The following is a 13,786-nucleotide window of genomic DNA, read 5'->3' on the forward strand; positions in this document are numbered from 1 at the left end:
ACAGAATTTCTAGGGTGACATGTATAACTGAAAATACATAATGTTATAAATTTTATTTGAAAAATAATCTTCATTTTCATAATGCAAATGACAAAGTAAAGGTTGACAAATCTTCTCAGTTGGTTGGAACATGGTTTTAAAAGCCTGAGATACACTAGCCTTCGTAATCTGGCGCCCATTACCTACCTTCCTATCCCCGCACCCCCATTTCAGGACTTGATCAACTCTCTTGAGCACTGCAACACCTTTTAACTGCCTTGAATCTTCTTCTTCTAAAAATCTATCCGCAAGGAGTTTAACACTGCTAAAAATTTAAAGAAATTCATGTTCATCAAGAGGAACCCAGTTTTGAATAAAGCATGGCAAGTACATACAGAACACCACACCAACATTAAAATGATGAAAAGATATCTATAAGATCTTATTAATTAATCCTTTGCTTACCTTTTCAGTTTCTGGTTACTCTCAACTCACTCACTTCTGCTTTACTGGATTAGTGATAATTGTTGAACAAATTATAACATTTTATGTAATACTCAGAAGTGTTAAGCTTCTACCAAGTATCTTCCTTCACTAGACTATAAGATCTTTGACAGCAAAATCCATATCTTTTCTTAGTCTGTATTATTCCAGACTAACACTTGAAAATTTGCTAAGTGTTTCAGCACTTCATTGTGTTAGCCAACAAAATGGGTAAAGAAATATTTGTCAAAAACTATTTAAAAAACAGTAACCCACAATTTTTTCTCGATCTTCCCTCAGACATTTGTACTTGATCCTATTCTCACACTTCCCTTAATAAAATAAAATAAAATAAAATTCACCTTATACAGTACGGCATTATCAGGGACTATGTTAAGCATTATTAAATCTTTACACCACCACAGTGAAGTGGGTATGAGTATTCTCATTTAACACATAAGGAAACTAAGCCCTAAGATCACAGTTAGAAAGAAGCTGCGCTGAGACTCAAACCAAAGTGAAGCACACTCCAAACCCTGGGCTCTCAATCAGTATACTATACTGCCTTCTAATACTCCTTATTGTATATCCTTCTCTAAATTCATGCTATGATGAAATCTGCAGGGTACCTCTTTTAAAAGGCAAATATCTGCAGGGTAGATATTTTAAAAGGCAAGTCCCATTTATCTGTGACTAGATACAACAGTAGAACATGGTAGGTATATAAACATGTTTCCTGAATGAAGGCAGTTGCTATTACTCAATTGAAGAAAGAACCATCTCCTCTGCAGTTACACAGTAAGAGACATCTAAAACTTCTGACTCCCAAATTGATGCCTTAGCTCAAGACACCACAATCCAACCCTTAAATATACAAAAAGGATACACACATGACTCTTCAAGTCATTTCTCAAACCTCTACGAACCAATTCATAAGCTTCTTCCTTTTTTCCCAAACAGTTCAATGTTAATCCTTTCATAGCCAGGGTTTCTATTTAAAAAAAAAAGAAAAAGAAGAAAAGGAAGAAAAAAAGAAAAAGAATTTAAAGATAACTAACGACAACAAAAACGGTAACCATAATCTCAAAAACAAATGTTACATTATCCTTAATATTTAAAACTTCAAGGAGATTCCTGGGAAAACGTCCAGGTTTTTACAGAATTAAAATATTTGTTAAATTGACAAATGAAGTAACTACACATTTCTATACTGTAGGCCTCCCTAGATTTTTTTTTTTTAGATAAAAAGATACAAAAATGCATGAATATCTGGTAATCCATATGCTAACAAGATAAAATGATTTTTCTACTGTTCAGGGGAATTCCATGACCTTATTAAATTACTCCTTTAAAGTATGAAAAACTTTATCTTGAAACAGACTATCTCTGTGAACCCAAGTTACACAAAGGTTAAATTCACTGTTCAACTATTTAAATATACACATAAATTACATTTCTGGTTTTCATACATTTATTTTAAAACGGTTATTTGGGATTACTATTAAATACACAAGTAAAAGAAGATGTCAGACACCTGTCATTCACAATCCACAGATTAAAAAAGAATTGAGGGCTTCCCTGGTGGCGCAGTGGTTGAGAGTCCGCCTGCTGATGCAGGGGACGTGGGTTCGTGCCCCGGTCCGGGAGGATCCCACATGCCGCGGAGCGGCTGGGCCCGTGAGCAACGGCCACTGGGCATGCGCGTCCGGAGCCTGTGCTCCGCGGCAGGAGAGGCCACAACAGTGAGAGGCCCGCGTACCGCAAAATAAAAATTAAAAAAAAAAAAAAAGAGTTGAGGAAAATATTAATTTTCAGAAAGGGAAAAACAATATTTCTAATTTCACAATGTATATTCTATGAAACACAAATGAATATAAAATATTCATTATGATTAATTTGTCTTTTAGGACTACAACTTAAAATTTATAGAAAAATTAGGAATAAAAGATAAGGATTAAACACATTATCCTGAGGAAAAGTCAACATTTATAGTAAAACATAGATAAAGAAATGGAAGCGGGCTTCCCTGGTGGCGCAGTGGTTGAGAGTCCACCTGCCGATGCGGGGGACACGGGTTCGTGCCCCGGTCCAGGAAGATCCTGCATGCTGCGGAGCGGCTGGGCCCGTGAGCCATGGCCGCTGAGCCTGCGCGTCCGGAGCCTGTGCTCCATAATGGGAGAGGCCACAACAGTGAGAGGCCCGCGTACCACAAAAAAAATAAGAAGAAGAAAAAGAAAGAAAGGGAAGCAAAAAAAAAGAAGGAAAAAAATGTGTACAAAATCATCATAAATCATGCATAAATTTAAAGAAAAAGGAAGCAAACAAACAAAATATATTTGGCAAGTAGCCGAATTAGCAAGGTACTGTAGAAAGTAACACTTTGTTGTTAAACAGGTAAAAATCTATTCTTGCAAGAAACAACTTCAAGTGTCTTAATTAATGAAAACCCAGGTTGTCAGTAAGTTTAGAACAAATCATAACTTATGTACTGTTAAAAAGTATTTTCAATTAAATTATGACACTTCATATGCAACCCGATTTCAGATATGTTAAAGTATGAAGGGACATTGCATTTTAGACACAATGAAAGTTGGTACTCTGCTGTACTGAAACTCTATGGTGATTATACGACTAAGAGTTACATTACCATTATGCATACTTTTGGAATGAATATAAAACAACCTAATATCCAACTGGCTAGCAAAACTATTTTTTAACAAGGAAATGGAGAGAGAAAATTTTAGATACTTTATTCCCACTGCTTTCCATCTTTAAACAATTTTATCACTAGAGTGAAAGTACACGAGAGTAAAGATAGCTAATGGAACTATTGCTCTCTCCCTCTTCAATACTAAGAGAACATTATCAAATTAATTAACAAAGAGCCATGTTTCCTAACTACAAATCAGACCTGTGAAAGCTTATTTTTCCTTTGCTTCTTTACAAGTTTATCCTACAAACATCTCACTGTCCAATTTTCTACCCTCACACAGGCAAAAGCTATGTAAACTTTCAAAATCAAGTCTTAACCATGACTGTCTTGAAAAACTAATTAAGATACAATGCTAAATAAGAAGGTGCTGGTTCATGAGCAAAGACCCAAATGGATACTTTCTGAATAAGTTTATTGTAAGAAATAAAATTTATCTAGCTCAACCAAAGTTCTCAAGCAAAATTTTCTTGTAACATTTTAAATAAACCTATTTATTAAGCTTAAATTAGCATATTTGTCTTACTAGGTTCTTTTGCCTTTCCTATGGTGCTAATATTCAAAATAGGAATAAATCAGAACTCAAGTAGATTGTGTTATCAGTTTCTCGACAATAAATTCAAAGTATCAGTATTAAACATCTCACAGGAGTCAAGGATAAGAAGGTCCATTCTCTCTGGAAAACAGTCTAGGCAGCTGGGATTAACAGAACCCAAATAAGTGAAACCAGGTAAGTAAGCAAAGCCTTACCTACTTATGCTTACAAGCAAGTGTACAGTATTTACACTTACCTCCATGCTCAGCAAATTTGGGGTTAGAGAGGATTTGTTTACAGAATTTCAATCCATTTCTGTACTGTTTATGTTCATAACATCTCTGTCAAAACAAAAGAGAAAAATTTAAGTTTAGCAAGAAATGCAAACAATTTTAAATTCGGTGCTAAATTTTTGATTCTGTTAAATACAACAAAATGATCACGTTATTTCCATATTCTCCTAAATCCCACTAAAACACAGTTAAAAAAAATAAATACAGGGAGTTCTCTGTTGGCTTAGTGGTTAAGATTTGGCACTTTCACTGCAGTGACCGGGGTTCAATCCCTGCTCAGAGAACGGGATACTGCAAGCCACACCGTGCAGCCAAAATTTAAAAAAAAAAAAGAAAAAGAAAAAGGAAAGTTCAAAAACAGAAAGTAAAATCAAGACAAAGGGACAAAATATACATTAGAAAAAATAAGAAAATCATTAGCTTACTCTAAAAGGTCCAACAAGTGTTAATAATGTGAAAACTGAAAAAAAAGGAAAGGTGTAGAAATGATATTTTAAAATAACATTTTCTTTTTGCTGAAGGAAACAAGTCTCTGAAGCCACAAGGGACAAACAAGTGCATGCAAATTAACAAAGGGGAGAAAAGACCCACACTATGGCACACCATAATGAAAATTCAAAGCCTGGAAATAATGGTCCTTAAAAACTTCCGGAAAGAGGGGCTTCTCTGGTGGCGCAGTGGTTAAGAATCCACCTGCCAATGCAGGGGACAAGGGTTCGAGCCCTGGCCCAGGAAGATCCCACATGCTGCAAAGCAACTAAGCCCATGCGCCACTACTGAGCCTGAGCTCTAGAGCCCACGTGCCACAACTACTGTAGCCTGCGCGCCTAGAGCCCGTGTTCTGCAACGAGAAGCCACCACAATAAGAAGCCCGTGCAACGCAAAGAAGAGTAGCCCCCGCTCACCGCAACTACAGAAAGCCCATGCGCAGCAACGAAGACCCAACACAGCCAAAAATAAATTAATTAATTAAAAAAAAAAACTTCCAGAGAGAAAAAAAACAAGTCACATAAAAAAGATCTGTAATCAGAATAGCACTGAACTTTTACTCCAAAGTAACAATGGAATATTGCTAAAAGCTATAAAACTACACACAGCCTGCAAAATTCAGAATACCTTACCTAGCTAAACTGTCAATCAAGTATATATAAGTAAAATGACAGTTTAAAGCTTCTCAGAAAGTTAAAATTTTATCTCTCTGCACTCTTCCTTAGGAAGCTATTAAAAGGAATCAAAACAAACAAAAAAGATAACATGGGACTTAGTAAATAAGTAATCTAATGCAGAAAAAAGAACTAGAGAACAACCACTCCAAAATAAAAGAGGATGCCAAAGGCCACCATGGAATAGGTTTCTATCAAAGACAAAAATGGAAATTTTATTTATAAACACCTGACAGAAATACAGGCACATTTGGGGAAAATGAGCAATGGGTCTATAGAAAACCAGGTAACTGAATAAGTAAGATAGGTATTAACTCCAGGAGAAATAAAGGCTTATATAAGAGAGTGTGGTGGTCTTAGTGGTCTTAGCATAATATTTGGCTCAACAACAAAAAATACATGTATAGTTATAAAAATGTAAATATTTAATACCAGTTTATCAAAATATTGTGATATAAGTATAAAGAGAGAAAGACAAGTGAGCAAATGTGTGAATGATGAAGTTCCAAGTCCTCATTTTCCATAAACAGAAGTCAACAAATGTCTAAAAGTCATGTATCAGGAAATACTGTTATAGGGACTTCCCTGGTGGTCCAGTGGCTAAGACTCCATGCTCCCAATGCAGGGGGCCCGAGTTTGATCCCTGGTCAGGAAACTAGATCCCACATGCCACAACTAAGAATTCGCATGCCGCAACTAAAGACCCCACGTGCCGCAACTAAAGATCCCGCGTGCCGCAACAAAGATCCTGGGTGCCACAACCTAAGACCTGGCACAGCCAAATAAATAAATATTTTTAAAAAGAAGAAAGAAATAATGTTATATTACTAAGCAACAGAAAAGCAAATACCAGAGAAAATGGCTAGAAGGACTGAGGGTGCTTGATTCTGGTGTGGGAAGGTATGGAGGGGAGGGGATGGGGAGGGGGGCTGAGTTGACAAATTCTTTTTCATCATAAACCTTTTAGTGCTATCTGACTTTTAACTATCACCATGTGCTTTTAGAGCAATAATTATTTTTAAAGCACTGTATTCATTACAGAAAACATCTTAAAGATATGGTACTCTATGACAGATTTCACTGCCATAAGTTTAAACAAATTTTACTCACAATTTTTAAAACAATACATTCAAAATCTGGGAGGGGTAGTTAATGCAAATGATAATAAAATCATAGAAAAACGTGGAGAAACAAAAATGTAAAATTTTACATTCAGCACCATGAAATCAACTGCTTAAGGCTCAATGCTACAGCCAACTACAGAGCTGTCCTATGATCAACTATGTACTCACCATCTCTATTTTGTTCACATCTCAAACCTAATACACCATCCAAAACACAACTGATTTTTCCCCCAGAATCTATTCACCAAGTCTTCACCATCTCAAGAGATGCCCTTCCCTCAACTCACCCTCACTCAGATGATGAAGCAAAAAACCTAATTATCCTCTGTGCTTTCCTTCCCTGACACTTCCATTCTCTAGTAGATCCATCAGTCCTACTTTGTCAGCAATAGCTTCCTCTCAGCCCTTCCCACAACCAACAGGCAAAGTGATCTGGGGGATAGGAGGGAGGGGAGAGCAGAAGCAGTAACGTAACCATATGCAGCCAAAGAAACATCCGACTAAGCAACTAAATTTAGTGTTCCTATTTACTTAGCAGAAAGCCTAAAAATAATTTTTCTTATAATAATTAAAATAAAAGTAAAAAGCATTACAGGAAGCTATGACATAAAGACTAGGCTAATTAAAAGTGACACTCCTAACTTGTCACTGTTTTCCAGGAACTACATACATACAAAGAATAGTTTAAGCACACTATTTTTTTTAATAGATCATTACTGGAGTATAATTGCTTCACAATACTGTGTTAGTTTCTGTTGTACAACAAAGGGAATCAGCCATATGCATACATATATCCCCACATACCCTCCCTTTTGAGCCTCCCTCCCTCCCACCCTCCCTATCCCTCCTCTCCAGGTCATCGCAGAGCACCGAGCTGATCTCCCTGTGCTATGCTGCTGCTTCCCACTAGCTAACTATTTTACATTCGGTAGTGTATATTTGTTCCCGCTACTCTCACTTCGCCCCAGCTTCCCCCTACCACCCAAAGTCATCAAGTCCATTCTCTATGCCTACCTTTTTTTTTTAGATTCCATATATATGTGTTAGCATACAGTATTTGTTTTTCTCTTTCTGGCTTACTTCACTCTGTGCGACAGACTCTAGGTCCATTCACCTCACTACAAATAACTCAATTTCATTCTTTTTATGGCTGAGTAATATTCCATTGTATACACGTGCCACATCTTTATCCATCCATCTGTCAATGGACATTAAGGTTGATTCCACGTCCTGGCTATTGTAAACACTGCTGCAATGAACACTGTGGTACATGTCTATATTTTTTTGAACATCTTTATTGAAGCATAATTGCTTTACAATGGTGTGTTAGTTTCTGCTTTATAACAAAGTGAATCAGCTATACATATACATATGTTCCCATATCTCTTCCCTCTTGTGTCTCCCTCCCCCCCACCCTCCCTATCCCACCCCTCTAAGTGGTCACAAAGCACCGAGCTGATCTCCCTGTGCTATGCAGCTGTTTCCCATTAGCTATCTATTTTATGTTTGGTAGTGTATATATGTCCATGCCACTCTCTCACTTTGTGCCAGCTTACCCTTCCCCCTCCCCGTATCCTCAAGTCCATTCTCTAGTAGATCTGTGTCTTTATTCCCGTCTTGCCCCTAGGTTCTTCATGACATTTTTTTTTCTTAGATTCCATATATATGTGTTAGCATACAGTATTTGTTTTTCTCTTTATGACTTACTTCACTCTGTACGACAGACTCTAGGTCCATCCACCTCACTACAAATAACTCAATTTCATTTTGTTTTATGGCTGAGTAATATTCCACTGTATATATGTGCCACATCTTCTTTATCCATTCATCTGATGATGGACACTTAGGTTGCTTCCACCTCCTGGCTATTGTAAATAGAGCTGCAATGAACATTTTGGTACATGTCTCTTTTTGAATTACGGTTTTCTCAGGGTATATGCCCAGTAGTGGGATTGCTGGGTCATATGGTAGTTCTATTTTTAATTTTTTAAGGAACCTCCATACTGTTCTCCATAGTGGTTCTATCAATTTACATTCCCACCAACAATGCAGGAGGGTTCCCTTTTCACCACACCCTTTCCAGCATTTATTGTTTCTAGATTTTTTGATAATGGCCATTCTGACTGGTGTGAGGTGATACCTCATTGTAGTTCTGATTTGCACTTCTCTAATAATTAGTGAGTTTGAGCATCTTTTCACGTGCCTCTTAGCCATCTGTATGCCTTCTTTGGTGAAATGTCTACTTAGGTCTTCTGCCCATTTTTTAATTGAACTGTTGTTTTTTTGATATTGAGCTCCATGAGCTGTTTTTGTATTTTGGAGATTAATCCTTTGCCTGTTGTTTCATTTGCAAATACTTTCTCCCATTCTGAGGGTTGCTTTTCGTCTTGTTTATGGTTTCCCTTGTTGTGCAAAAGCTTTTAAGTTTAATTAGGTCCCATCTGTTTATTTTTGTTTTTATTTCCATTACTCTAGGAGGTGGGTCACAAAAGATCTTGCTGTGGTTTATGTCAAAGAGTGTTTTTCCTGTGTTTTTCCTATGTTTTCCTCTAAGAGTTTTATAGTGTCTGGTCTTACATTTAGCTCTTTAATCCATCTGGAGTTTATTTTTGTGTATGGTGTTAGGTAGTGTTCTAATTTCATTCTTTTACATGTAGCTGTCCAGTTTTCCAAGCACCACTTTTTGAAGAGGCTGTCTTTTCTCCATGGTATGTTCTTGCCTCCTCTGTCATAAATTAGGTGACCATATGTGCGTGGGTTTATCTCTGGGCTTTCTATCCTGTACCACTGATCTATATTTCTGTTTTTGTGCCAGTACCACACTGTCTTGATTACTGTAGCTTTGTAGTATAGTTTGAAGTCGGGGAGCCTGATTCCTCCAGTTCCATTTTTTTTCTCAAGATTGCTTTGGCTATTCGGGATCCTTTGTGTTTCCATACGAATTGCAAAATTTTTTGCTCTAATTCTGTGAAGAATGCCATTGGTAGTTTGATAGGGATTGCACTGAATCTGTAGAGTGCTTTGGTTGGTATAGTCATTTTCATAATATTGATTCTTCCAATCCAAGAACATGGTGTATTTCTCCATCTGTTTATGTCATCTTTGACTTCTTTCATCAGTGCTGTATAGTTTTGTAAGTATAAGTCTTTCACCTCCTTAGGTAGGTTTATTCCTAGGTATTTTATTCTTTCTGTTGCTATGGTAAATGGGATTGTTTCCTTAATTTCTCTTTCTGATTTTTCGTTGTTAGTGTATAGGAATGCCAGAGATTTCTGTGCATTAATTTTGTATCCTGCAACCTTACCAAATTCATTGGTTGGTTTTAGGAGTTTTCTGGTGGCATCTTTAGGAATTTCTATGTATAGTATCATGGCATCTGCAAACAGTGATAGTTTTACTTCTTTTTTTCCAATTTGTATTTCTTTTATTTCTTTTTCTTCTCTGATTGCTGTGGCTAGGATTTCCAAAACTATGTTGAATAAGAGTGGTGAGAGTGGACACCCTTGTCTTGTTCCTGATATTAGTGGAAATGCTTTCAGTTTTTCACCATTGAGTATGATGTTTGCCATGAGTTTGTCATATATGGCCTTCCTTATGTTGAGGTAGGTTCCCTCTATGCCCACATTCTGGAGTTTTTATCATAAATGGGTGTTGAATTTTGTCAAAAGCTTTTTCTGCATCTACTGAGATGATCATATGGTTTTTATTCCTTAATTTGTTAATATGATGTAAAGACTAGGCTAATTAAAAGTGACACTCCTAACTTGTCACTGTTTTCCAGGAACTACATACATACAAAGAACAGTTTAAGTATCCTGCTCTTTTTTTTAAAAAATAAATTTATTTATTTATTATTTTTGGCTGCACTGGGTCTTTGTTGCTGCACGCAGGCTCTCTCTAGTTGCAGTGAGCAGGGGCTACTCTTTGTTGCGGTGTGCGGGCTTCTCATTGTAGTGGCTTCTCTTGTTGCAGAGCACAGGCACTAGGCACACAGGCTTCAGTAGTTGTGGCACGCAGGCTTCAGTAGTTGTGGCTCGCGGGCTCTAGAGCACAGGCTCAGTAGTTGTGGGGCACAGGCTTAGTTGCTCTGCGGCATGTGGGATCTTCCCAGACCAGGGCTCGAACACATGTCTCCTGCATTGGCAGGCGGATTCTTAACAACTGCACCACCAGGGAAGCCCCCTAAGTACACTATTCTTAAAACCCTCAATTTGCTTTCTAAAAATTTATTTCTGTAAAAACGTAGTAAGGGAACTTCCACTTTTAGCCATGATGGAGTGAGGCTGAACTTGTCCTTCTAACATAAACAACAAAACTGGATAAAATGTATAAAATAACTGTTGCCAGACACTGGACAACAGGCAGTGCAGGATTGTGAACCATGGGTTGAGGGGACATGATACACTTGGTAATGTCACTGTTTTACAGATTATAGCACAGGGAGAAGGATCCGAAGCAGAGCACAACAGTCCACAGAGTTGAAGAAACAAAGATTGAAGGTCAAGGAGGCTGAGGTACTCTGCAAGGCAGAGTACTGCAAGTGATGGAACTATTCAGAGAAAGACATCCAAAAATCTGCATGGGGTCCTTGCGCATCTGTTGCCAGAGATTACAAACCTAGTTAGTGGCAACATTCCTAGTCAGTGTTGGCGGGCCTAACAGTCTAGGTCCTCTGAGTCCCAGTTAAGAGCTCTTTCCATCACATACAGAAATTTTATTACATTTTATTAACATAAATATTATTAAAGCCAAGAGTTTTCATCTTTTAACAGATTTTCTAACCAACAAATTCAACTTTTATCTCATCTTTTGTTCCTTTGCTTACTCAGTACTATAATTAAATAGGCAATAAAAATGCCAAAAATAAGGTGACAAAAATGAACACACACAGATTAACCAATTTGATAATTCCCCCAAATAACTGAGTTTACCAAATGAAAATGAAAAACCGAACTCCACTTTCTTTTAATGAGATAATAATACTATAGCACTTAGTTTTTTATTTTATCAAACTTCAGAAAAGTAATTAAGTTTCAGTTCCTAATGATTATGCTCCTAATTAATGAAATCTGGCGGCTGCCCATATTGAAATTATACTCAATGCCACTAACCCAATTATCTTCTGTCAAGGTGACCCATAAAAATAATTGAGAATGGCATACCATTCAGTGTGCATTTAAGGAAACAGACCTCAATCTCTTTTTTCCCTAAAAGCACTACTCCTACAACAGGTCACTCATAACAAATGAGAGTAGTATTCTCACAGTTTAATGGAAAAAGTAACAGCAAACATTCAATTTACTTTACCCCCAAAAATTTCCTTGACACTTCTGCTCTTGCCCAAAGATAAACTCTAGTAGCATACAGGGTTTACAAGAAAAATAGGAAGTAGTGTATCATATTCAACAATTTCTTTCCTCCAAACATAAAAGGCCAGATCTATGTATAATTCAGCTTTAACACAGGTTTATGTCTAATCAAAATGGAATCTTATAAAAGCAGTCTTAAAGTATAACAGAAGATATAATCATAAGGAGTCCTGTTTTGAACCATTCAAAAGGCGTAAATGTACAAAATGAAAAAAATAATTTGCTTGTTTTTAAAACTCCCATGTAACGCTATCACTGAAGTTCATTCTACAGAATCATGGGAATAAAGCTACCATGATAAGATTCTTTTTTTTGTTTTGTTTTGTTTTGTTTTTTGTTTTGCGGCTCCGGACGCGCAGGCCCAGCAGCCATGGCTCACGGGCCCAGCCGCTCCGTGGCATGCGGGATTCTCCCGGACCGGACTGGGGCACGAACCCGTGTCCCCTGCATTGGCAGGTGGACTCCCAACCACTGCGCCACCAGGGAAGCCCTCTTTTTTTTTTTAAACCATAAGATACTTAATGCTGCTTTAATCAAACCCGTAGACTTAAAGAAAATTTTTAGAGAATTTACTTTTATTTAGGTTAAGAGAGATGCAAATACTACATACAGTATACTTTGAGCAAAGGTTTCACATCAATTCATTTAAAACAGGCTTTGTAAAACAACATTGTGGGCAGACATGTTAAGTTCTCCATAGTAGAATCATAAAATTAAATAAAAATACATGTCCATAATCCCATCTCTGAAATTCTTGTATTTGGGGAGTTCTTGAAATTTCAGAATTATAAATAAATGGTTCCCTTGGTATGGAATGAATGCCATAGTATCCTGTTTGTCATCTTGCCTGTAACATGAACAAATGTTAATTCAAGATTAAACATAACAGTTTCAAAAATATTAGAATATTGTAGACTGTTAGCTTTCATTAGCAGCTAAATTTTAAAATATTAACAGTGTGCTACAGAAACAGTAAAGCAAAACAGGATGTAACTCAAACAGAATGAACTGTTCAAATCCTGTGTGCTAAACGCTGGCACCATACACTGAGACTCCTGCTTCTAAAATGTCTAGGAATAACTGACACCAGCTCGTGCTCCTGCCAAGCATAAAACTGGTTAAGTAAATATGAAATAATTATTTTCAGCCATTGGACAAGAGCCAACACAGGACTGTGCTCTCAGAAGGGAAACAAGGTAAATCCCAAGAAAATCTTTTTTTTTTTTTGCCTACAGGCATTTTCCAGACTGCAGAATAGAGAGGAGGAACACAAGTAGAACATGCCACTCTTACTGACCTAAACAGATATCTGAGACAGAAAATGCATGAAGAGCTGACATTTATGGAGCAGGGTATTAGAAAGAACTGTACAGAGATGAAATTTCAGAAATCTGTACAAGAGTTTTGGTCAAATATTAAACTGATCAGGTACACTGCAGAATTCTACTCAAGTTGGCCAAGAACAACTACCAAGTAGCAGGAGCTGAACAACTATGGATGCTTGTACATGGCTGGGAGATATCTGAGTTCCAAACATCCAGTTAGAGACTTCATTAAACACTCCAGGATTCATCCGAGACCCAGAAATGCCACACCTTGGGAATAAGGATAATCTAGAGCCACTTTTATTAAAGCTTAAAAACAAGAACAAGCTGATGCACAAGCAAATTAACCATCTGCCAAAACAAAACTCTATTACAAAGGACAACAAGATCCAGATACTCAATATCCTAGTGTCTATAATACACATTACAGAAAAACAAAATTAGGAATGTGAAGAAACAGGAAATTGTGACCCATGACCTACGGAAAAAAAGTAATCAACAAAAACAGATTCAGAAATAATGACAGAAGTAGCAGACAGACTTTAAAACAGTAACTATTAAGTAATTTTAAAAGATTGAAAGGAAAACATGAAATAATCAGAAAACAAACAGGAAATCTCAATAGAGAAATGGAAACTATTAAACCCACAGAACCAAGAATCTCAACAAACTCCAAGCAGGATCAACTAAAAAAAAGAGAAAACAACAAAACAAAACAGCAAACAAAAAAAGAGGCACATCACAATCCAAATGCTAAAAAATAAGGACAAAAGAGAAAATTATAAAAGTAGTCAGAAAAAAGCCT

At 36.9% G+C, this 13,786-nt stretch overlaps 1 protein-coding gene across 4 annotated transcripts in view; it reads right to left on the minus strand.

The window, feature by feature from the left end:
* The window catches only part of NAA15 (N-alpha-acetyltransferase 15, NatA auxiliary subunit), a 76,353-nt gene that overhangs the window by 47,893 nt on the left and 14,674 nt on the right, over positions 1 to 13,786 (minus strand). For all 4 annotated transcript variants that reach the window (XR_009563920.2, XM_030876891.3, XM_030876890.3 and 1 more), the window contains exons 2-3: positions 3,964 to 4,048; positions 1,349 to 1,453 (exon numbers count right to left, since the gene is read on the minus strand). Coding sequence is in view for 3 of the 4 variants with exons in the window: in XM_030876891.3 (XP_030732751.1) it covers positions 1,349 to 1,453; positions 3,964 to 4,048 (190 nt within the window). In the remaining variant the exon portion in view is untranslated. The remainder of the gene's footprint in view (positions 1 to 1,348; positions 1,454 to 3,963; positions 4,049 to 13,786) is intronic.

This window comes from Globicephala melas, chromosome 5 (assembly GCF_963455315.2).
Source record: "Globicephala melas chromosome 5, mGloMel1.2, whole genome shotgun sequence".
Lineage (NCBI taxonomy): Eukaryota > Metazoa > Chordata > Mammalia > Artiodactyla > Delphinidae > Globicephala > Globicephala melas.